This window comes from Lipotes vexillifer, unplaced genomic scaffold (assembly GCF_000442215.2).
Source record: "Lipotes vexillifer unplaced genomic scaffold, Lipotes_vexillifer_v1.1 scaffold921, whole genome shotgun sequence".
Lineage (NCBI taxonomy): Eukaryota > Metazoa > Chordata > Mammalia > Artiodactyla > Lipotidae > Lipotes > Lipotes vexillifer.
In genome coordinates, this window is record NW_006787800.1 from 1,272,058 (window position 1) to 1,295,271 (window position 23,214).

Genomic DNA, 23,214 nt, shown 5'->3' on the forward strand with positions numbered 1-23,214 from the left:
AATTATGGCAGCTTGGACAGTCACACAAATGAAAAAAGGGACGACAAGAGGAACCAGATTATATCTGTGGGGTTGATTATATGATAAAGGAGGTATTTCAAATTCAGAAGGCCTGTTCGATGCTGAGGATGGAATTTGAAAATAAAAGAAACAAAGTATTGTGGGTAATCCCGAACAAACTTTTTGGTCAACCCAATAAGAGCTCAACTTTAAGTCATAAGTAAAATATGTATTTTGCACATGGACTAATGATCAGATGGATTAATAAATGACAAATCTATGCAAGTAGTAGATGGAAAAACCAGGAATATATTTTGTAATCTTGTGATGAGGAAGTCTTTCTTAAACAAGAAGTAAAGCTCAGAAGTCGTGAAAGACAATTGACAGACCTCACTATATAGAAAGGGAACACGTCTGTGAACCATTGTCAAACACACTGAAAAATGAACTATAGTCTAGAAGGAAAATACTTGTAACATATAGTAGACAAAAGATTACGGTAAAAAGATAAGCAACCAAACAGCTAAAGGGATAAAGGCCATAGACAGGCAATCCCAAGAAGGGATCCTTAAGTCTAGCAGACATTCATCTTCATGCCTTCATCATGATGTGCAAATTAAGACATCCATGGGAGCCACTTTTCACATATCAGATCAGTTAATCTTGAAAATATTGATAATACCCATTAATTGCAAGGCGGTAGGGAGAAGGGGCACTTTTATATGAGATGATGCGTATGTAATTTGGTGAGCCTTTTAGAGATGTAATTTGGAGGGCAATTTGAGAAGAGCTATTTAAATAACCCAGCAATTCCACGTCTACAAGTCTGTCCTACAGAATGTCATGTACACGTGCCCATGGATGTGTGCACACAGTATTATCTGTAAAACAGAAAAATTAGAGTTAACTGAATGTCCCCCTTATGAGGGGTTGGTGAGATGAATTATGGCTCAACTGCGCTGTAGAACACAACACCATGTCGATAAGGATGAAGTAGGTCTACAAGTACTGACGATGGAAGAGGCTCATGACATGCTGAGTTAGAAAATTGTGGCATACGTGTGTGCAGGGATAGCTTGATTCTTTTATTTTATAAACTTTCATAGTTTCAAGTTAGATTACTCTTATCTTTTTAGAACACTTGCTTAACTGAAGTATTCAAAACTAAGCATCTCTAGAGCAGTCCACTTCTCCATGTTCTTGCCCTCCCTAGGGGCCCAGGCTACTCATCACTTCTACTCTGTTCACAAAAGAGCCCTGGAAAGCTTTTAGAACATAGCGACTGCCTGGGCTCCATCTCGAGCAAGTAAGTCAGAATCTCAGGGGTAGAACTGAGGCACCTCAAAGCATGGTCTGCAGACCAGCAGCATCACCAGCCTCTGAGAGCTTTTGTTAGTCACGCAGAATCTCAGGCCCCACTGCAGGCCTTTGCCAGCAAAGTATGCATTTCAAGAGAACTATACTCAATATCCTATGATAAACCATAATGGAAAAGAATATTAAAAAAGAATATATATATAATTGAATCACTTTGCTGTACAACAGAAATTAACACAACATTGTAAATCAACTACACTTCAATTAAAAATATATACATTAGGGGCTTCCCTGGTGGCGCAGTGGTTGAGAATCTGCCTGCCAATGCAGGGGACACGGGTTCGAGCCCTGGTCTGGGAAGATCCCACATGCCGCGGAGCAGCTAAGCCCGTGAGCCACAACTACTGAGCCTGCGCGTCTGGAGCCTGTGCTCCGCAACAAGAGAGGCCGCGATAGTGAGAGGCCCACGCACCGCGATGAAGAGTGGCCCCCCCCTTGCCACAACTAGAGAAAGCCCTGGCACAGAAACGAAGACCCAACACAGCCATACATACATACATAAAATAAATATTTTAAATATATATATATATATATATATATATATACATACACATTAAAAAAATACGCATTTCATGTCATACACCCTGGGTGATCCCTGGGCACATTAGAGTTTGAGAGGCACTGACTATTCCACTTATTGGCCTAGAGTAAATGACTTAATCTCTGCAGACTCCACCTTCCTCTATTATAAAATGGGGGAAAATCATATCTGTGAAAGCTGAAGAGCTGTCACATGCCCGGGGTCCTGCCAGGCACATGGTAGAGACTCAGGAAATGTGGGTTTCTTAAGCTGGCTACTTCCAACTTTGTACCTGAAAGTGGGGACTTGCTTAAGTGACCTCCACCTGCCAGCTCAGCAGAGCATCCACGCTTTCCGGTCCCTGAGATGTGCAGGCCACGCTCGGGATGCACAGAGGCTCTCAGCAGTGGCTGTCCTCCAGCACACCCTGGCTTCTGCTGGCACAGGTTCAACCATGTGTTTACCAAGAGGCAGCTGGGTGAGTCCCCAAGCCTGTTCATGCCAGAACTACCTGTTACGGAATTTAATAATTTAATTAAATAATTTAATTAAATATTATGTGAACCAATTGAAATATTAGTACAAAAAGAAGGTTGTTGTTTCTATGAAACGCTAAATTGAATGCTTTCTAAAACACAGTTAAATGCAAGCTTCTAAAAATGGGTGTGGATGAGACAACTGTATAAGACAAGAGAAAAGAAATCATATACATTTATAACTATATTTAGGTCTCCTTGCAAGTTTCTCAAAATTTTCAATCCAGTATAAGGAAACCAAAATTGGAACTCACAGTCAATGTTTTGTGGGTAAGTTAAAGAAAGATCTATTCACCTGTGCTCACACGAAAGACCTTGGCTGTACATTGAAAAATTGGGGGTGAGTGTACATTTTTAAGTTTCAAGCGTAAATAAGATGCTTCAGGAATTGATAGGCATCTCTTGAAGGGTTTCGCACGTGGTCTGGTTAGGAAGGCTTGGTGCTCAATAGGGTACAAAGAGAAACTTTGAGGTCTGCTCCCCAGCCTCTGTTGCTTTGCAGTGGCTGTATGGGCTGGTTCTTTCCCTGTCCTTGTGTGAAGTCTCAGTCACCCTTGGGTGGGCGGTAATGTCCTGAGGTCACCTTTGGTCTTTAGAAAAGTCTTGTTTTAGTAATTAATAATGTTCAGTTTAGTATAATAATCAAATTTCAAAATTTTTCCCTTCCCTGAGCTGAGGCCTGATTTAGGCCAAGGAGCGTGGAGTGGGAGTCCTGGGGGTCAGGGGCACAGGGGCCATCAGGGCAGGCGGGCATCTTTCCTCTTCCACTGCCTTCCCTCACTAGCTGCCTTTCCCACCCCTCCACGTTGGGCCCAGGGCAAGAGGGTTAGGACGAAGGGCACAGTCTTCTGTGGATGATGCCTCTGGTCTGGAGCTGCTGCTCATTGGACTTGGCATTCAGGGCTGACTCTGTTACAAGGTGCTTCCCTCATAAGAATCCCCACTGGGAACTCCATGATGACAGCGTAGCTCCTCGGCCTGCCCACTTTCACCAGAGCTCAACCCTCAGGCTTCTAGAAAGCCTTTTCTTTGGGCAATCCTTCTTAAGAAAAGAAGGCTCCAGGCCAGGTCCCTCCCAAGAACTCACACAATCAATCAGAAAAGCATTTACCTCCTTGTCCCATTGTTGGAAAAAGTACAGCTTGCTCCCAGTGCTATTACTTAACTGCAGCTCCAGCCACAATAGCCTCATGGAGAGTCAGACACCCAGGGAGTTCAAGCACAGTTTTACAGGTTATAAACATTGTCATCTCTGTGAATGGGACCTGTAGACTTGTACAGTGTGCAACCTAAACAGCCATCCTCAGAGTTCAGACACTAGTCCACTGAATTCCAGAGGACACAGATCAAGCACCTGAAGTGACTCCCTCAAAGCCTTTCTCACTTGGATTGAGAAGGGAGGACACACACTTCTCCCCCTACCCCCAAAAGGGAAAAATGCCATAGCTCTCCCAAGAACTTCCTTCAGAGGAATCCTCTCTCTTTGCTCTCTTTTCTCTTCTTCTCAACCTCTTAGCTCCATCTTAAATTACTTCCAAGGGTCACAGAAAGTTTTTGTTCTTGTTTTTTTGACAATGTAGCTAATGAGAAAAATGAGAAGCTAATCTTTGGGGTCTTGTTTAAACTTGTTTCAGTCTTGTTTTATTCTAGAGCTAGTGTGTTATTAATACAAGCAAATTCCTAGAATGACAAACTTTCTTGAGCATTGATCAGGTATCAGGCACCATGCTGGTTGTGGCGAGCGGGGGCTACTCTTCATTGCGGTGCGTGGGCTTCTCGTTGCGGTGGCTTCTCTTGCTGCAGAGCACGGGCTCTAGGCACACGGGCTTCAGTAGTTGCAGCGTGTGGGCTCAGTAGTTGTAGCTCACAGGCTCTAGAGCACAGGCTCAGTAGTTGTGGTGCACGGGCTTAGCTGCTCTGCGGCATGTGGGATCTTCCCAGACCAGGGATCAAACCTGTGTCCCCCGCACCAGCAGGCAAACTCCCAACCACTGTGCCACCAGGAAAGTCCCCTGATATTTAAATAAAATTGGCTTGACCTCTCAAAGTCACTGCCACTAGGAAGTTCCATGCCCTCACCTGCATTTCAGGGACTGGCCCAGGGCCTTAGGCTTGTGTCTGTCACCTCTGACCCCAAGTGACCCCTCTGTTGGACATTCCATCACAGCCTACCTCCATAGCTCTCCTGTCATCTCTGCCCACCTGGGTGACGCTTCATTGATTTCCGCTCAAAACACCCACCCAGTGTTTATGAAGAGCAGGCTTTACCGAAACTTCTGTGCCATGGAGAGTCCTCACCCCTCAGAATGCAAACCACTGAAAACAGATCATGAGGCACTTTTGCTGTTCCAGGTACTTCAGCCACTGGCCATCAGAAAGTCCTCCAGGGCTCCTTTTCCCCCACAGACTCCAGTTCATGTTGTGCAGCTCAGCTCTCATCTCCCTGACTCCCCATCTTCCAGATGGCCTGCCCCCAGCTTCTCGCTTCTCCTCATTTCATGAGCTCCTGAGCTAGTAAACCACATAACTAAAGAGGAAGGGAGTCTATTGAAGGGGGGGTGGGGAGGAGAGGGATAAATTAGGAGTTTGGAATTAACAGAGACATACTCCTATATATAAAACAGATAATCAACAAGGACCTACTGTACAGCACAGGGAACTATACTCAATATCGTGTAATAATCTATAATGGAAAAGAATCTGAAAAAGAATATATATATGTATGTATGTGTATGTGTGTGTGTGTGTGTGTGTGTGTGTGTGTGTGTGTGTATATATATATATATATATATGTAAAACTGAATCACTGTACTGTACACCTGAAACTAATACAACATTGTAAATCAACTATACTTCAATTTAAAAAAAAAAAAAAAGAAAGAAAATTTAAAAAAAGAAAACATAAAAAAAAAAAAAAATTAGATCCCGTGCAGCTCAGGGAATCACTGTTGGAAGACCAGAGAAACAGGCCGGGGAAAGGAAAGAGCAAACAGGGGCTTTGCAGCCAGAGCCACAGCCAAGAAGAGATTCAGTCACCACAGCTGCCCCCACAGAACCGTGGAAGCCACTGCTGGCTGTCCCAAAGCCTCCAGCTCTTGATCCCGAGGCTACTCAAAGTGTGGTCCTTGGACCAGCAGCATCAGCATTACCTGTGAGCTAGTTAGAAAGGCAGCATCTTGGGCCCCACTCTAGATGTGCCTGGTCAGAATTGCTATCTAACAAGGTTTCCAGGTAATTCCTATATCCATTAAAGTTTGAGCAGCAGCATTCTAAATGACTTCCTACTAAGAGTAGGAATTGAGAACTGGCTAAGGGATCAGAGCTATAATATACAGCAGATACATATACTTTGGGGACCATGGGTTATTGTCCAGTGATTCTTTCAGCTATAAAAGCTTTTTTAAAAGACACGTTTTAGCTAGAGAATCCCTGTGAATTGTTGTAGGAGACAACTAGGATGAGTAAAAAGCAAAATATCACAATACTTTTCATCTTTGTAATTTATTGTGTAGTCAGTATTATATTTTTATGCAACAAATGTTTATTGAGTACCTATTATGTGCTAGGCATTGTCTTGGTTCTGCGGTTGCGGCAATTAACAAGAATAATTCCCTGCCCTCGGGACTTCATATCCATCCTTATTCAGCTCAGTTGTGTGGTCTGTCATTATAATACTTCTCAGCATACACTCTCAATTCTCTTGTTCTCTAACTTCATCTTACTCATTCAAAATTTATTTATTCATTCATTTATTCACCTAGTCAGCTAATAAACAATGACTCATCATCCACTATGTGCCAGGCACTGTTTTAGGCACTTGGGACTCATCAGTGAACAAAACAGATAAAGATCCCTGCCCTCATGGAGCTTACATTTGAGTTGGTCTGTGGCAGAGGATCAGGGGAGGTTGGTGAAGGAGAGGTGGGCACTAGCAATGGAAACAAATAAATTACCCACATTGCAAAACCCCTTCTCCAGTTAAATCCAGCTCTCTGGTTTCTCTGCAGTTGGACGTGGCTTAAGAAGAACACACAAGCAGGCTGACAGGTCTCAGACCAACAGTCACGGCCATTGACCTCAACTGGGCCTTCTATCCTGCTGGGCAATCCTAGCCCATGTTCTCCGTCACCACTACCACCTACTCTACCCTAGTCTTTGCTGATAACTCACCTAATATTTTCAATCTCTTTCTAAAGCTCTATATTCTACAAAGGTTATACTCCCCAAATGCCACAGCATTCTTTCCAAAATACCAATCTCATCATGGCCATCTTTTTGTTAAAATAAACTTCAACACGTAGGTCCCCATTGCTTTAAGAATAAAGACCACATTTCTTCAGACACAGACATAGAGATCAGACTTGTGGTTGCCAAGGGGGAAGGGGGTAGGGAGAAAGATAGACTGGGAATTTGGGGTTGCAAACTATTACACATAGAATGGATAAACAACAAGGTCCTACTGTATAGCACAGGGAACTATATCCAATCTCCTGGGATAAACCTTAATGGAAAAGAATATTAAAGAGAATGTCTATATGTGTGTAAAACTGAGTCACTTTGCTGTACAGCAGAGATTGGCACAGCATTGTAAATCGGCTCTACTGCAATTAAAAAAAAGATCGAATATCTTATACACTACAGCCTCCTGTCCAGGCTCCTTTTCTACCCATGTTCCATGCCCCCTATTTCCAGTACACCAACTGCAGCAGTAGTTGAATCCTGGCATGTGCAGCTACTCTGTGAATGTTTTTCAATTGAAGTGTCTCTTAGATTTTCCATTTCTGCCATTTATTCTTCCACTTGGGTTCATACCTCGATCTCAAATAATATTCTATTGAAAGAATTATCTCAGGGTTGTTCCCGTGGACAACCTGAACTGAAATTAACAGTCTTGAACCCTTGAAGACAATAATGTTGGTCCCCACACCTACCTCTTGACGGCCCTTTCCATCATCATAAATACTGATATAAGGATGACTTTTTTTTTTTTTTTTTTTTAGATGTTGGGGGTAGGAGTTTATTAATTTATTTATTTATTTTTGCTGTGTTGGGTCTTTGTTTCTGTGCGAGGGCTTTCTCCAGTTGTGGCAAGTGGGGGCCACTCTTCATCGCGGTGCATGGGCCTCTCACTATCGCGGCCTCTCTTGTTGCGGAGCACAGGCTCCAGACGCGCAGGCTCAGTAGTTGTGGCTCACGGGCCTAGTTGCTCCGCGGCATATGGGATCCTCCTAGACCAGGGCTCGAACCCGTGTCCCCTGAATTAGCAGGCAGGTTCTCAACCACTGCGCCACCAGGGGAGCCCCAAGGCTGGCTTTTTATCACAGTAAGAGTAGAGTTGAGTGCTCTGGTTCTTTGTTGGACTCAAGGAGGTAGAAATAAGAAGGATCATTTTGGAGTGAGTTGTCCTCCATTAGCTTTATGTCAACCATAGAATAAAGAGCTTTCTTTGATTTACTTCTAACACATTCTGGGCTGGAGATCTATGGGTGGAAGTACATTTTAAAAAATCCAAAGAGTTTTTCCTACAAAAAAGCTGGCTGGTGCTGTACACCTGAAACTAACACAACGTTGTTAATCATCTATTCTCCAATATAATATTTAAAAAATTGTTTTTAAAGCTGGCTGGAATTCAAATAGAAGTGGTAACTAAGATGTTATCCAATGAGTTGAGAGGGGTCAGGAGAGCTAGAGGCAAATACATATAGAATCATAGGGTTTTAGAGCTGGAAAGACACCAGAGATGATCCAATGTGAACAAGAATCTCCTCCGTGTCACCTCAGTGCTATAGCTTTTTTTACGTGCACCCTTCTAATCATAGGGAACTGGTTCCTTTTCATCACTAGAACCCATTTGTCATCAGAGTTCTCCTTCCTTATTTTTAATTTTTTCCCCTGGAGTTTCTACCCATGGGCCTAATTTTTGACACCTTAAGCTACAAAAATTTTAATTGAATCCCCTTGCTACCCAACAGCCCCCAAAACACTTGCACCCAGGAGACTCACTTCTCCTAAGTCCTCTCTTAGTTCTCCTTTTCTGCAGATGGTCCCAATATGCCCAGCTTCCTTCCAGCCACTTCCTTCAGGATACAGAAAAACTTCTTAGTATGCCACAGCGGCCAAGCAATGCTGAATGCATGATCTGACTAATGAAGAATAATTAGAACATTTATTTTCTATGATCTATTTTTCTTTTATTGCAGCCTAATATCAGGGTAACTTTTTTAGCAGCCACTTCACACTCTTGGTGCCTATTTAAAGCTTGTGGTCAGTTATAACCCTCTACATTTTTTTTTCCACAGGAAGTGTTGCCAAAGTATTTCCCCAAGCTGCATGTGTGCTGGAGTGTGTGTTCATCTCAGGCCTCCCTGTGGCTCACCGGATAATAGAGACCGGTCATGAACCTTACTCTGTTGAACTGTACGATGACTCCAGTGATACTGGTGCCATATGTGAGCTACCCCAAGTTCCTTTTCTAAAGAACAGTCTATTTAAAAACCCAATCTTCTCAAAGGACCTGAAGTGACCAGGCTATTAACCTTTCTAGTAGCTCATTTTTATCCACAACCTTCCCTTTCTCTTACCAAGTACACACACTAATCTGCTTCCAACAATTAAATACCCACCTAGTTAATTTTCTTTCCTCACTCCCAGGTTGATTGAGTTCTTGACTTTCTTGTTTTTAAATACTGAGCAGGTCAAGAAACCCAAGCCCTCTCCACCAACCAGGGCTCCGCCCTCTGCCCCGGGGTGGCCTGAAATTGAAGCCAAAGCGGGGGAGGAGGGCTCAGAGCGCAGGCTCGGCGGCGCTGCAGCCAGAGGGACGGCAAGAGGTCACTCTAAAAACTGCTGCTGCTGGGACGCGTCAGGTGGCTGCTGGTGGTTCCCCAACGGGTTTTCCTTCTCCCTGTCTCTCTCTCCACAGATTGCTTCTCAGAAGGAATCTGCTGCTGAAACTTCACCATCACAAGTCGGGGACGCCCCTCATAGAGGACGGTAAGGACCTGGCGCCTCAATCTCCAATTCTGGTCTTCTAATCCTGAGGTGTGAATGGTGGGGGGCGGGGAGGGAGGGGCGTCTGCGTTCGCGGTGGTAGAGCGATTTCATTGACAGTGGTCTACAGCTGGGTCAGATCCTCCTGTTGGAGCCAGAATACATCTTCTTGAAATCCAAGGGATGCGATCGATGAGAAGAATGTCATAGCAATAGAAATGCATGCTAAGGATGCCTTATGAAAGTAAAGTGACTTGTAATTTCTAGCAATAATTTTAAGTCTCTAAAGCCTAATGTAGGTTTTTCTTCCTCTATTTTATAGAGAGGGGAGGGGGAAAATAAAATTCTTGGGTTTTGTTCATAAAGTTTAGAGTTTCACCTCCATTTTTATCAGGAACCGTCACGAACATTTAGTATCTGATAAGTTTAGATAAAATGTAATCAGTTTTGTTGAAATGGGTAGCAAACAAATCAGACAACTCTTTGAATCTCCAGAAATAGAACCTATTGACAAAATCCCTTCTGCAAAAAAAGAACAGCTTTTAATTTAACTGTGAAACAAGTTTTTGTTCCAAATGTGTACCTACGGCAATGCTGACATATGTTTTATGCTAGAAATCATTTTGGAAATGAAACAGTAAAGTAGAAAAGGCCCCTAAAGTTGGGCTTCACTGAAAATGGCAAGAGGCAGAGGCTGGGTGTTTCTATTCCGGGGTCAGGCTGCCAGCCGACACACGGGGGGGGCTGGAATGTGGCGGTGACCAGGAGCGGACGCAGCTGACGCCCCCTTGGCAAGAAGACCTTCTGGGACCCCAGCTCATTCTGGCATGAGAGTGACAGTGACACTTTCGCACACATGGCTTCCCAGCTTGCCCTGGGTACAGTCTCTCCCAGGAGGCCGGGGTGGAGGGCAGCAGGAAAGAGAATGCTCTTACTTATACAGTGACAGTTCTTTTCTGTAATTGGTTCTAGGAGTTTTCATCTGAAATCTGTTTCAGGCCAGGAGGGACAGGTGTGATCCTGTCACATGGACTTGCCCCCTTGTAGAAGAGGGTAGAATTATGTTACCATGTCTTGGCAGCCTCATTTCAGTCCAACGGTTCTGGATCTATTTGGGGTTATGGACCTTTTTGTGAACCTCTGAAAGCTCTGGGCCCACTTTATAGAAAAATACACATAAACACACATGCACAACATGTTTTCATAATATTCCAGAAATGTTCATGGAATTCCTGGGCTCACCTGAAACCCAACCCAGAAAAGGGTTGCCTGATAAAATACAGGACACCCAAGTACACTGAACTTCAGATAAACCACAAACCAGTCTTTATTATAAGTGTGTCCCAAATATCACCTGGGATATATTTAAATACTAAAATAGATGGGTGGTTTTTCTAAAATTCAAATTTATCTGGAGATCTTATATTTTTATTTACTAAATTTGGCAACTCAGACCCAAATGCATGACTTGCAGATGGAGAATCCCCCGTCTCTGTTGGTTCATCCATATCTGATCATGAGTTGATGCTAGGGTTCTAAAAGGCCATATTGCGGGGGCGAGGGGAAGTGGGGAGGAGTGATACAGACCGGACTTTGACAATTCTGACAGCAAAAGCCAGCTGTTTATTTTTAACTCGCTGTAAAATTTTACAAATGAAAGGTACACATCTCATCTGACAGATGATTAAACTGAAATCCTAAAAAGTTGAATGTTTTGCCATAGGTCTTTCAAATGGTTAGAGCAAAATTAACATCAAAACCCAATTCTCAGTTCTGTGACAACCAAAGGGACATTAGTCTTACAAACTAGATTTCTAACCCCACTTCCTGCAATCTTAACGTACACACACAAAAGACAAGTAAAAGAAAGAGCTATTTTACGAAAATTTTCAACAAAACCAAAACCAAAAATCTTAGCGCAGGGTCCGTACATCCTGTATCCAGGTTTGGAAAATAGAAGTTAGCTTTATGTATAGAGTGTGTATATGTTATAGATAGCAGGCCTCTAGCTAAGTTGAGCCATCAGAAATTGATAATATTTGTCTTTAAACAAAAATTGATAATTCCATATTCAACCTAACACTGAAAAGGAGGTGTCTGATTCTCTGATCAACAAATTCATACAAGATCTCCTTGAACCTACTTCTGTTTTTGGCTTATCCAAACTACTAGTTTCATAGACTTACAACCCCTAATAGGATAAATAAACCCACAGGCTCTGATTGTCCCCAAACGAATCTGTCTTACAATTAAAAGGGCAGCTCATTTATTTCAGTGTTTGGAGCTATAAAGAACTATTTCATGTCCTCCATATCCAAACTTTGATTTTATAAATTTGAGTTCCACCTCACTCAATCTCAATCTTCCCATGTTGGAAGGAGTTAGCTTTTTAACATGCGACAGATTTCACCCTGCCCTGGGTATAAGGGCTATATAGGGGGTCAGGGTTCAATCTGGGTTTGAATCCTTGCCCTACTACACATTATATACCCATAGTGTGACCTTGGATATGTTTATAAAATTCTCTCTGAACCTTAATTTCTTCATTTGTAAAATGAACATGATATTACCTGCCTTTTAGAATTTTCATGATGCTTAAATTTAAAAAACTAAAATCATGTCAAGTATTTACCTAGGCTCAGCACACAGTTATTCCTCAATTTATACATGCTAGCTCTACAATTATTATTTTAGGTAGAAATGAAAGTAATTGTTTACATTGAATACATAGTCTAGATTCATGCTTGGTGATTTCTATTTAGGAATTAATTATTCACATGCTTAAATTGGCAAATACAGAAGATCACGGCAAATTTGACGGCTCACCTAACTGCCCAGCTGTTATCATGTGTTGAATACACGACATTATCATCATAGAAATGACACGAGAGCCAAGACAGCCAGTGGGCAGTGGGAGGAGGGCGTGGAATTGTGCCTCTGTTGCCCTTCTGCCACTTTCTAATAGGCAGCTCTTCCAGGGGACCTGGGAGGCTGCTCTGGGTGCTAGTGGATGGAGCGGGGAGGGAAGGAGGCGTGGGGTCCACGACCAGAGAAGAATTCCCTGCGCTCCCTCCACAGAATGAAGGGATAGCTCCGATAGCCTGGGGAGCCTTCCACAACCTTCTGCACTCTGTGCAGTCTCCTCTTTTACTCAGAAGGGGAAGGTACAGGGGGCACTGCAGTGCCTCCAAATAGCCGCTCATCCGACCTGCGCTGTCCAGCATGTCCTGCTGCGGCAGGGCCACTAACGGTCCCGGGGCACCTGTAAAGCTCTTTTTTGATCCCAAGGGGGCAACTCACTAGAGTCCCCTGGCTGGGGAAGGAGAATCATGCCCTTTGTGCTTCAGGAAAAACGTAGAAACAGTCTTGAAACTGTCCCAGTTGCAGGCAGCTCAGATAGGCTGGTCCTCTCACCATGCAAACCCCGTGCAGACTGACCGTGACCCCAGTCAAAGCCCTCCCTGGGGTGTGGAAATCACAGCGACTGCCCAGCTACCAAGCCCGGGGCGGGAGAAAAGAAAAAGACAAAAAGCTTTGAAAACAACAAGAGTAAGTGAAAGCCCCATCCAGCTTACTGAATCAATAAGAATGGAATGCTTTCGAAATGGATTACTCAACACCAGGTTACACTCTGGATTGTATAAGAACATGTACAGGCAATTCGTTGTAACCACTGCCTCTTCCTCGTAGCCACGTTTTGGTATCACTGTGACCACCATTTGTAATCATTTACAATATGACCCAGGGGTGCATAGTGAACATTTGTATAACTGTAAAAATTATATATGTTATAATTGAAAAGACAATGAGACTTCTGTGCAAATTGCTTTGGCTACTTGTTCATATGTGACCTTGGAGCTGAGTAGTACGTTTCTGTGAATATTCCATTGTTTTCTAATCATCCCTCTACAAGCCCACACCATCAGCCTGGCAGCCCAGCACCGTGACCAGATGAGTAAATGGAAGTGAGTTAAACTGTTCCCCTTTCCTTCCATTCATGAGTCCTTAGGCTGCCCTCTTATAACTTCTTTCCTTTAAGGCTGCCTTTGCTTTTCATTCAAGTGTGATTGTAGAAAAATGCTGGTTGGTTGGTCAATTGGCATGGGGTATGTGTGTGTGTTTGTGTGTGTGTGTACCCAGTGTGACATGTCAGAAAGGCCTCAGTGTGAGGGTCCTAGAGAGTCATCAAAGGCTTCCCAGTCTGCCCTGTGAGAACATAGCCTCTGGGTTTTGATCATCCATGAAGAGGGAGCTGGTCTTCTCTGCAGCAGGGACTGGAGCACACCCTGTAGCTCTCCTACCATACTTGCCTTAAATTGAGAAAAGCCATGGCCGGAGCCCCACCTCCCTGGGAGATGGAAGAGCAGGGCCAGAGGAAGAGCATTTCTTGGGATGTAGGGAGCAGTGAACACCTCTGCAGCCTAGAGGACAACATCAGAGCCTGGCCCAGCTTCCAAGGAGTGAGCCTGGTCCCCAGACTCCTCTGAGGGGTCTGCAGCATGTTATTGGAGGAATATGGCCCAGACTGAGAACACCTGGGCGGGTGGATGGAGAGCCTCACCTTCGAGGTGCAGACCTAGGAACAGGATGTAATGGCAGTTCTAGTAGAGAAAGACTGAATTTATGAGCATATCTGGGGAAATATGGCCACCAGGAAGTGGTCTGCAGGCTCTGATTTCAAAACTCTCTTAAATGGTCTCCTGAATCTCAGACCTAAAGAAGCCAGTTACCTTTACACAGTGATTTTGAGGATTCTAAAAACCCTCTCTTATTAAGAAAAAATATATATATTTAAAATATTAATTAATAATATTAAGATTAAATTAATGTAATTTGATTAATGTTAAAATATTATTTAAATAATAATATAATATTAGTTTAAAGAATATGCGTATATGTTCCACAGTGGTAGCTCTGTTAGAAATTTGTATGTGAGTCATTGGAGTACACTGAGAAAAAAAACTCCAAAAAACATGCAGATCTGGCAGAAAGAGTAGATTTGCCCACTGATGGATTAGCTTGGATCATCTGTCAGACTAGCTAATGTGTCACCCAGTAGGGCCCTGGAGAAATGGGACAAGGGCAAGAGAATTCAGATAAAGGGTCATTAGGGTTTCCATGGGAACACCAGGGGCAGCAAGAAGGTCAGACCATGGAGGAAAGAGAAGGCAGCAACAGAAAGTAACAGAAGGAAGCCGTGGAGGAAATTTGACTGATTTCACTAGGGCCTCAGCGCGCCCTCTCCTTCCTGGAGGTTCCTTAATCCTTCTTAATTGCATAGCAACTCATCAAGTTCATACCCTTCCTGGCATCCAGCATCCTTTCTGTATCCTCATGTTACCTGCCTACCTGTCTCCCTCACTCCAGCTGTCTTCTTCGTCTGCACATCCCGTGCTGAGTCACCCCCTCCCTGCTTCCACAACAGGCATTTCCTCTGCTTCCCCCTCCTATACCTACTCCTCTTAAAAACCTTTCATTCCTGGAACTGGCAAGATTCCTGTTATCTACAAATCTTCCCATCCTAACCCCGCTCCAACAAAACAGTTCCTTTCATTTGAAATCTGAAGTCCAGGTTCATACATTCAATCTGTTCTATATAATCTGTTATTTTCCTGACATAACCTATGTCCCAAGTTTCTTAAATTTCCAGGGTTACCTTGCTCATTCATAGCAAAGTAAATAATCTGTTCTTCAGCCTGTGTCATTGCATGAGTTCCATTTCTCTCCCTGGCATTTTCAAAAATCCCTTACAAATGTTTAGCTGTTCCAGAAATCTACTCTTGATCCCCATGACTGCATCTCCATCCTGTGGCCACTTTCTCTGATTGGCTCCACCCCAAAGCTTAAACAGGTTACTTCCTTCATTCCCTAAAACACATCTAAGAAGGTTATTGATTTTAATGAAAACAATTCAAATTTTTTGAACATTCACATTTTGCAAGACACCCTATTAAATGCTGTACAGACATTTCTTACTAAGCTTTCATGGACCACCCGACAGGCAGGCACCATTATTATCTTTACTTTAGAGGTAAGTCAGTGGAGTGGAGACTCTAAGAGGTTAGTAATCTATAGAAACTCACAGCTCAGATAAGTAGTGGAGCTGGTATTTACATTGTATTTTCATTTTCATTCTCATTCAGTTTGAAATACTGTCTAATTTCTTCTTTGACTCATGAATTATTTACAAGCGTATTGTTTAATTCCCAGGATTTCCTCCAAAACAATGAGTGGTTATAAGCCCGACGTCCAAATGAGTAAAAAATTGCCCATAGGACTTCCTCCAGGAAAATAGGGCTATTTCCAAAAACACATTTGTGCTCCTACTGGTAGAATCTACTGGGTTTTTGTTTTGTTTTGTTTTGTTTTTTTAAGTTACTCTGCTGCAATTCCCTACTTTCTTGTTGTCATTTTGTACTTTTCATTGTTTATCTATTTAACACAAATTACATATTGTATTGCTCCATCATTCCCAGTACAGTGCCGCCCACACAGCAACAGGTGTCTGATAACTACTTGCTGAACAAAATTTTTTAAATTTTCCCCAGAAAAATCCAACAAGGGGACTTACCACCTAAGTCAAATGCATTTGAAGACTAAAATGATGGTGGGTTGAAAATCTGTTTCACAAGGTAAGGATGCATGTGGCTTTGCCTGCAAGAAAGAATGAGGAAGGACAAATGTGCTACAGTCTTGTAAACAAAAACAAATGTGAATATGACAGAGCTTAAGGAGGAAGAAAAAAAGCCCTGGCAAAGCTAAAGACCTTCTCTGTTTCCTACCTACTTGCTACTCTCCTTCCACATGGAAAAGAACAGGAACAAACACAATAGAAAGGTTATGGAATTGTTTTTAACATCTATTCCAATAATTAAACTAAAGACTTTCAAGGGGGATCAAAGCTAAGTTTTACCCCTCAGGATGAACTCAACAGTGAGACAAAACAGACACACACACACACACACACACACACACACACACACCACCACCACCACCACCACCACCACCACCACCACCACCCCTCAAAAACTATAAAACACCTAAACATCTAAATGTGCATCAACAAGAGAATAATTGAACAAGTTTTATATATCCTTACTATGGGAATCTATGCAGCTGTTAGGGACAATGATATAAATTTATGTATGTGCTGATATGGAAAGATGTACATGAGTACATCCAAGTGAAAAAAGCAAACTGCTGAATAATACAGCATAAACTTGTTTTGGTACAAGTTCTCTTATAGTGGTATGCTGGAGCTCATGAGAACCAATTTACATTTTCAGGAATTTAGCAAACTGGTTGTTGGTAGCTTAAAACCAACCACAACCAGTGTATTTGTACTAAAGAAATTAGCACCCTACAAATAAGGGGTATTTTCCCCCCCTGGAGAGTTGATTTACTAGCACACCACTGCTCAAACTATGCAAATATAAGTTTGCATAAGCATATACAATTATCTGGAATGATATAAAGCAAACTGTGAGTTGCTGAACTACACATACTGATTTTGTTATTTTTAAAATTAAAAAAAAAAAAAATGGATGAACCTAGAGATTATCATACTAAGTGAAGTAAGCCAGACAGAGAAAGACAAGTATCATATGATATCACTTCTATGTGGAAACTAAAAAAACAAAAAAAAAACAAACAAACAAAGATACAAATGAACTTATTTACAAAACAGAAATAGATCCACAGACATAGGAAACAAACTTATGGTTACCAAAGAGTGAAAAGGGAAGGAAGGATAAATTAGGAGGTTGGGATTAAAATATACACACTACTATATATAAAATAGATAACCAACAAGGACCTATTGTGTAGCACAGGGAACTACACTCAATGTTTTGTAATAACCTATAAGGGAAAAGAATCAGAAAAATAATATATATATTCTGAATCACTGTGCTGTACACCTGAAACTAAGACGACATTGTAAATCAACTATACTTCAATAAAAAATAAAAATGAAAAAAGTAACACCAGTAATTTCACAAGAAAGTGAACGGCTATAGATAAAATCCATTTAAAAGTCTAAGTGGGGCTTCCCTGCTGGCGCAGTGGTTGAGAGTCCGCCTGCCCGATGCAGGGGACGGGGGTTCGTGCCCCGGTCTGGGAAAATCCAACATGCCGCGGAGCGGCTGGGCCCGTGAGCCATGGCCGCTGAGCCTGCGTGTCCGGAGCCTGTGCTCCGCAACGGATGAGGCCACAACAGTGAGAGGCCCGCGTATCGCAAAAAAAAAAAAGTCTAAGTGTAGCATCTTCTGATGACTATGCCCAATGTTTTGAGAAGGGCTAAAATAATTTAATCTTTGATACTTTAAGGGCCATGTATTTATTTGGTAAACTTAATATATTTTAAGGCTACATTTAATATTAGAGCTGTTCAGAGCTACGTAATAGAGCTAAATCTAACCTCCTATAGATTTAAAAACTGGCTCAAATATTTATAACATTGATAATAGGAAATGGTTACTGTCCTTTATATGTCAGCATCTATATACATATATTTCTAAGAGGCACATTAGTAGATTTAGAACTTTAGTGTCAAAGCATAAAAATAGTTTTTATTCTTAATGGGCTGCTAAATTATTATTCAAAAGACTGTATCAGTTATACTCCCATCAACAATGTATGGAGAGTACCACACCAACATCTGATATTCTGAATATTTTAACCACTTGATAAGCAAAATTTGACGACAAAAAATTAAAAGGCTCTCTGGATTTCAGTTGACAGTTCTCTGATTATTGTTAGTTTAGCTTTTAAAAAATATTAACTGTTTGTATTTTATTTTCTGTGAACAACCTAGTTACCTAGGCATAGTCTTTGTCCACTTTCTACTTGGATTACCTTTGACTTATGAACTTTAGGAGCCCTTTAAATATCGTTAGGGAATTCCCTGGCGGTCCAGTGGTTAGGACTTGGCGCTTTCACTGCTGAGTCCCAGGTTCGATCCCTAGTCGGGGAACTAGGATCCGGCAAGCCTCCCAGCAAGGCCAAAAAATAAATAAAAAAAAATACTGTGTTAACTTCACTTTAACCTTTTATCTGTCAAAAATGTTACAAATATTTGTCTTCACAGTCTGTTGCTTGTCTTTTAAATAGTTGGTGCTGTTTTATAGATATATGTTTTCATTTTTTTAATATTCAGATATTTCAGTCTTCCCCTTTATGCTTCTGGATTTTATGTTATGCTAAGAGGGTCTTTCCTACTCTAAGATTTTTTTAAAAACTACTTTGTTCTAGTTCTTGTGTAAGTTTGTGTGTGTTTGTGAGTCATTTAGAAATTCAACTGGAAATTATTTCAGTGACTATGTAGAGTAGAAAGTACTTGACTACCATTACAATTCCTTAACCATTGATTGTTAGCCACGTTTATTCCAATATATATTCTACATTTAACACAGATTCCTGAATTTTAGTGTTATAATATTTTATTGAGAGAGAAAAACTTCAGGGTAGTTGTCATTCACTTTTTCCCGAACATAAGCTAAGCCCTTAAAAAGATGTTTAACTACTATTCCATAATAACTGTACAGGTAGATCAGAGAATATTGGGCCATTTCTGCTACATAAAATTACTTGGCCATATAGCTATTGAGAGGTCTCATTTGATAATATAAATGTTTCTAGAATTGTCTACAATGATCGATGCTGAAGTAAACTGTGAATAAGATGTGCATCTAGTTTAACGTGTCTTTAAATCTAGTTTTGAGACTTAATCAATCTACGTTATGCCATTAAAAAACTACTGTCTTATTTAAAAAAGGAAAGTTTCTCAACGGAGCATTTCAAAGTTCAATGCACAATTAAAATAAAACCGTGTCTCTTTTTTTTTTTTTTTTTTTTTTTTTTTTTAAATTTTTTTGCTGTGCAAGGGTTGCCACCATGGCCCCCAAAAAGAAGACTGTCAGAAAGAACAAAGGCAACATCAATGAGATGACCATCATTGTAGAAGACAGCCCCCTCAACAAACTCAACGCTTTGAATGGGCTCCTGGAGGGAGGCAATGGCCTTAGCTGCATCTCTTCTGAATTAACAGATGCTTCTTACAGCCCCAACCTCTTGGAAGGTTTAAGTAAAATGAGGCAGGAGAGCTTCCTTTGCGACTTAGTCATCAGCACCAAAACAAAATCCTTTGACGTTCACAAGTCAGTGATGGCTTCTTGCAGTGAGTACTTTTACAACATCCTAAAAAAAGACCCCTCTGCCCAAAGGGTGGATCTCAGTGATATCGCACCGCTGGGCCTGGCCACGGTCATTGCATACGCCTACACTGGAAAGCTCACTCTCTCCTTGTATACCATAGGAAGCATTATTTCTGCTGCTGTTTATCTTCAGATCCATACCCTTGTCAAGATGTGCAGTGACTTTCTGATACAAGAAATGAGTGTTGAGAATTGCATGTACATTGCTAACATTGCCGAAACATACTCCCTGCGAAATGCAAAGGCAGCAGCCCAAAAGTTTATCCGGGATAACTTCCTTGAATTTGCAGAATCAGATCAGTTTATGAAACTTACATTTGAGCAAATTAATGAACTTCTTATGGATGATGACTTACAGTTGCCTTCTGAAATAGTAGCATTCCAGATTGCAATGAAATGGTTAGAATTTGACCAAAAGAGAGTGAAATATGCTGCCGATCTTTTGAGCAATATTCGCTTTGGCACCATCTCTGCGCAAGACCTGGTCAGTTATGTTCAGTCAGTACCGAGAATGATGCAAGATGCTGATTGTCACAAGCTTCTTGTAGATGCTATGAACTACCACTTACTTCCCTATCATCAGAACACACTGCAGTCTAGACGCACGAGAATCCGAGGGGGCTGTCGTGTGCTTGTCACTGTGGGGGGCCGTCCAGGCCTTACTGAGAAGTCCCTTAGCAGAGACGTCTTGTATAGAGACCCTGAAAATGGATGGAGCAAGCTTACAGAGATGCCAGCCAAGAGTTTTAATCAGTGTGTGGCTGTGATGGATGGATTTCTTTATGTGGCCGGTGGTGAAGACCAGAACGATGCAAGAAATCAAGCCAAGCATGCAGTCAGCAATTTCTGCAGGTACTGGCTCTTTTATTAGGAATAGAAATCGTTCAATATTACGAGGAAATTGCCCTGACATAGAATGAAATTAATCATGCCTATTAGCTTAATTCATTGGCTCAGTAAATCAATAATAATAATAATGCCACATTACATATATATAACACTTCACATTATATAAAGTGCACTCACATATATTATGCATTATAATTTTCCAAGTAAGCCAATGAAGCGAGCACGGAATATATGATGATTCTGATTTTACATGTGAGAAATTTGACACCCAGAGAAGTGACACCACTAGTAAGTAGAATTCACATTTTCTCATTTCTGGTCAGGGTGCTCTCCACAATACCCTGCCTTTTTGAAAGAAACTGGGTGCAAATTTAGTTTTTAACATTAAGTGGTAAGAAAGATTAAAATGGTACAAAATTTCTTTTTAAGTGGACTGTTACTGATGACTTCAGATTTATAACTGGCAACTAGAATGAGTTCATTAAAAATGTGGCAGCTAATTAATGTTAAATATTTCTTTAAAGACTGAATACCATCAATATTTTTGATACATGTAAACAAGAGTAAAAGCATGATAAATCCTGCAGAAAGTGGAATTCAAATGCATATCATTTTTGTATATTTATAATAAAAAAGTAAACCTCCATATACATGAAATGTTCAGAAAGTCACGCTTCTATCATGGTAGTGGTTCAAAGGCAAACAAAACTAATGAGCAAGATCTGAAAATTCACCTAGTAAATCATAAAAAATATTCTTTATTGTTTCATTATATGTACATGTGTGTCATTTAAACGAATCCAAACAATTGATTTTTAGCCCTTAATTTATAGCTATGGTTAAGTTTTTTTTTTTTTTTTAACATCTTTATTGGGGTATAATTGCTTTACAATGGGGTGTTAGTTTCTGCTTTATAACAAAGTGAATCAGTTATACATATACATATGTTCCCATATCTCTTCCCTCTTCGTCTCCCTCCCTCCCACCCTCCCTATCCCACCCCTCCAGGCAGTCACAAAGCACTGAGCCGGTATCCCTGTGGCTATGGTTAAGTTTTGATTTGGAGGTGAAATGAGACAAATATGAATGAACATCAAACAGAGTCAGTTCTGTGTTTACAATACTCGGAACTATGGAAAATGTTAGTTTACTATGGGTGCTTATTTTCCTCCTGCTGATAACTACTTGTACTCAAGTCACTGTTTTTGAGGTATTGACTTCAGTGCTTATGGTATAATAACTGTAATGCTGAACACTGAAAAAAATATACCCCTACACTAAAAAGTCAGACCTACTAATAAGTGCTAGAAAATAGAGAAGCATCAAAAGTTAAGGCTTTGTTGATGCACTGGGACATGAGTTCTATTGTTCTCATAAACAGATGACAGAAGACTTAGTGACTTAGCTTTACGGGCGGCAATGGCCAGGAGAAGTGTGTGAACAAGAAGGGGTTTGTGAGAATGTAGGAACTCAGTCAACTTTCTTGATTAAGCCATGAGAATGAGCTAGGGGTGGCTGGTGTCTGAAGATATGTGGAATTGACTTTAATGTGGCCATATTCCCTTCTCCGATTCCACAAATACCCAGCTTCCACCCTTCCTCCACGTGCGCATCCCCTAAATCCTACAGGATGATGGATTTGAATATGAAGGAAAGGGGACTGGAGGTCGGTCTCAGCGGGGTGGTCTCCCAGTAGCTGCTTTTATAAACGGGAGGAGGGGGAGTCACCTATACCTGACCTGCCTTTCCCAAGGGTCACACTTTTTTACTGGTTGAGAGAGGATTAGCAGCCTCCAGGCGAGGAGCTGAGATGGGTCCCCAGCCTCCTCGCAAGGATAGTGTCGAGCCTCCCACGTCCCGGTTGGCGGCGTCACCTGGGTTCCCCGGCTGCCGCCCACAAGGCTGTCACGCTTGCTCTACCACTTCCAGATACGATCCCCGCTTCAACACCTGGATCCACCTGGCCAGCATGAACCAGAAGCGCACGCACTTCAGCCTGACCGTGTTCAACGGGCTCCTGTACGCTGTGGGCGGCCGCAACGCCGAGGGCAGCCTGGCCTCGCTCGAGTGCTACGTGCCGTCCGCCAACCAGTGGCAGCCCAAGGCGCCCCTGGAGGTGGCGCGCTGTTGCCACGCCAGCGCGGTGGCCGACGGCCGCGTGCTGGTGACCGGCGGCTACATCGGCGGCGCCTACTCGCGCTCCGTGTGCGCCTACGACCCGGCCCGCGATGCGTGGCAGGAGCTGCCGGCGCTCAGCACGCCGCGGGGCTGGCATTGCACGGTGGCGCTGGGCGAGCGCGTGTACGTGATGGGCGGCAGCCAGCTGGGGCCGCGCGGCGAGCGCGTGGACGTGCTAACCGTGGAGAGCTTCAGCCCGGCCACCGGCCAGTGGAGCTACGCGGCGCCGCTGCCCGTGGGCGTGAGCACGGCGGGCGCCTCGACCCTGCACGGCCGCGCCTACCTGTTGGGCGGCTGGAACGAGGGCGAGAGGAAGTACAAGAAGTGCATCCAGTGCTTCAGCCCCGAGCTCAACGAGTGGACGGAGGACGACGAACTGCCCGAGGCCACCGTGGGCGTGTCGTGCTGCACCCTGGCCATGCCCAATCACGTGACCCGAGAGTCCCGCGCCAGCTCGGTGTCCTCCGTGCCCGTCAGCATCTGAACCCGGGGAGCCGCGGGCTCGCGGGGAGAGAAGATAGGCATCGCGGTTCAGCAGTGAGCCAAAGGA

The 23,214-nt window shown here is 42.6% G+C and overlaps 1 protein-coding gene across 1 annotated transcript; it reads left to right on the forward strand.

Moving 5' to 3' along the window:
* The first annotated feature begins 19,315 nt into the window (after positions 1-19,315).
* On the forward strand, positions 19,316-23,173 carry KLHL31 (kelch like family member 31). Its single transcript, XM_007460800.1, has 2 exons — positions 19,316-20,489; positions 22,416-23,173. Exons 1-2 carry the CDS (start codon positions 19,318-19,320, stop codon positions 23,146-23,148), a joined length of 1,905 nt encoding a protein of 634 aa, XP_007460862.1. The 5' UTR covers positions 19,316-19,317; the 3' UTR covers positions 23,149-23,173.
* The last annotated feature ends 41 nt before the right edge of the window (positions 23,174-23,214 follow it).

What these genes read in the sequence shown, in the direction of transcription:
- KLHL31 (XM_007460800.1), top strand. Translation starts at nt 19,318, where the DNA reads ATGGCCCCCAAAAAGAAGACTGTCAGAAAGAACAAAGGCAACATCAAT. An exon ending in GCAGTCAGCAATTTCTGCAG is followed by an intron (nt 20,490 to 22,415) that starts GTACTGGCTCTT and finishes TACCACTTCCAG; the next exon opens with ATACGATCCCCGCTTCAACA.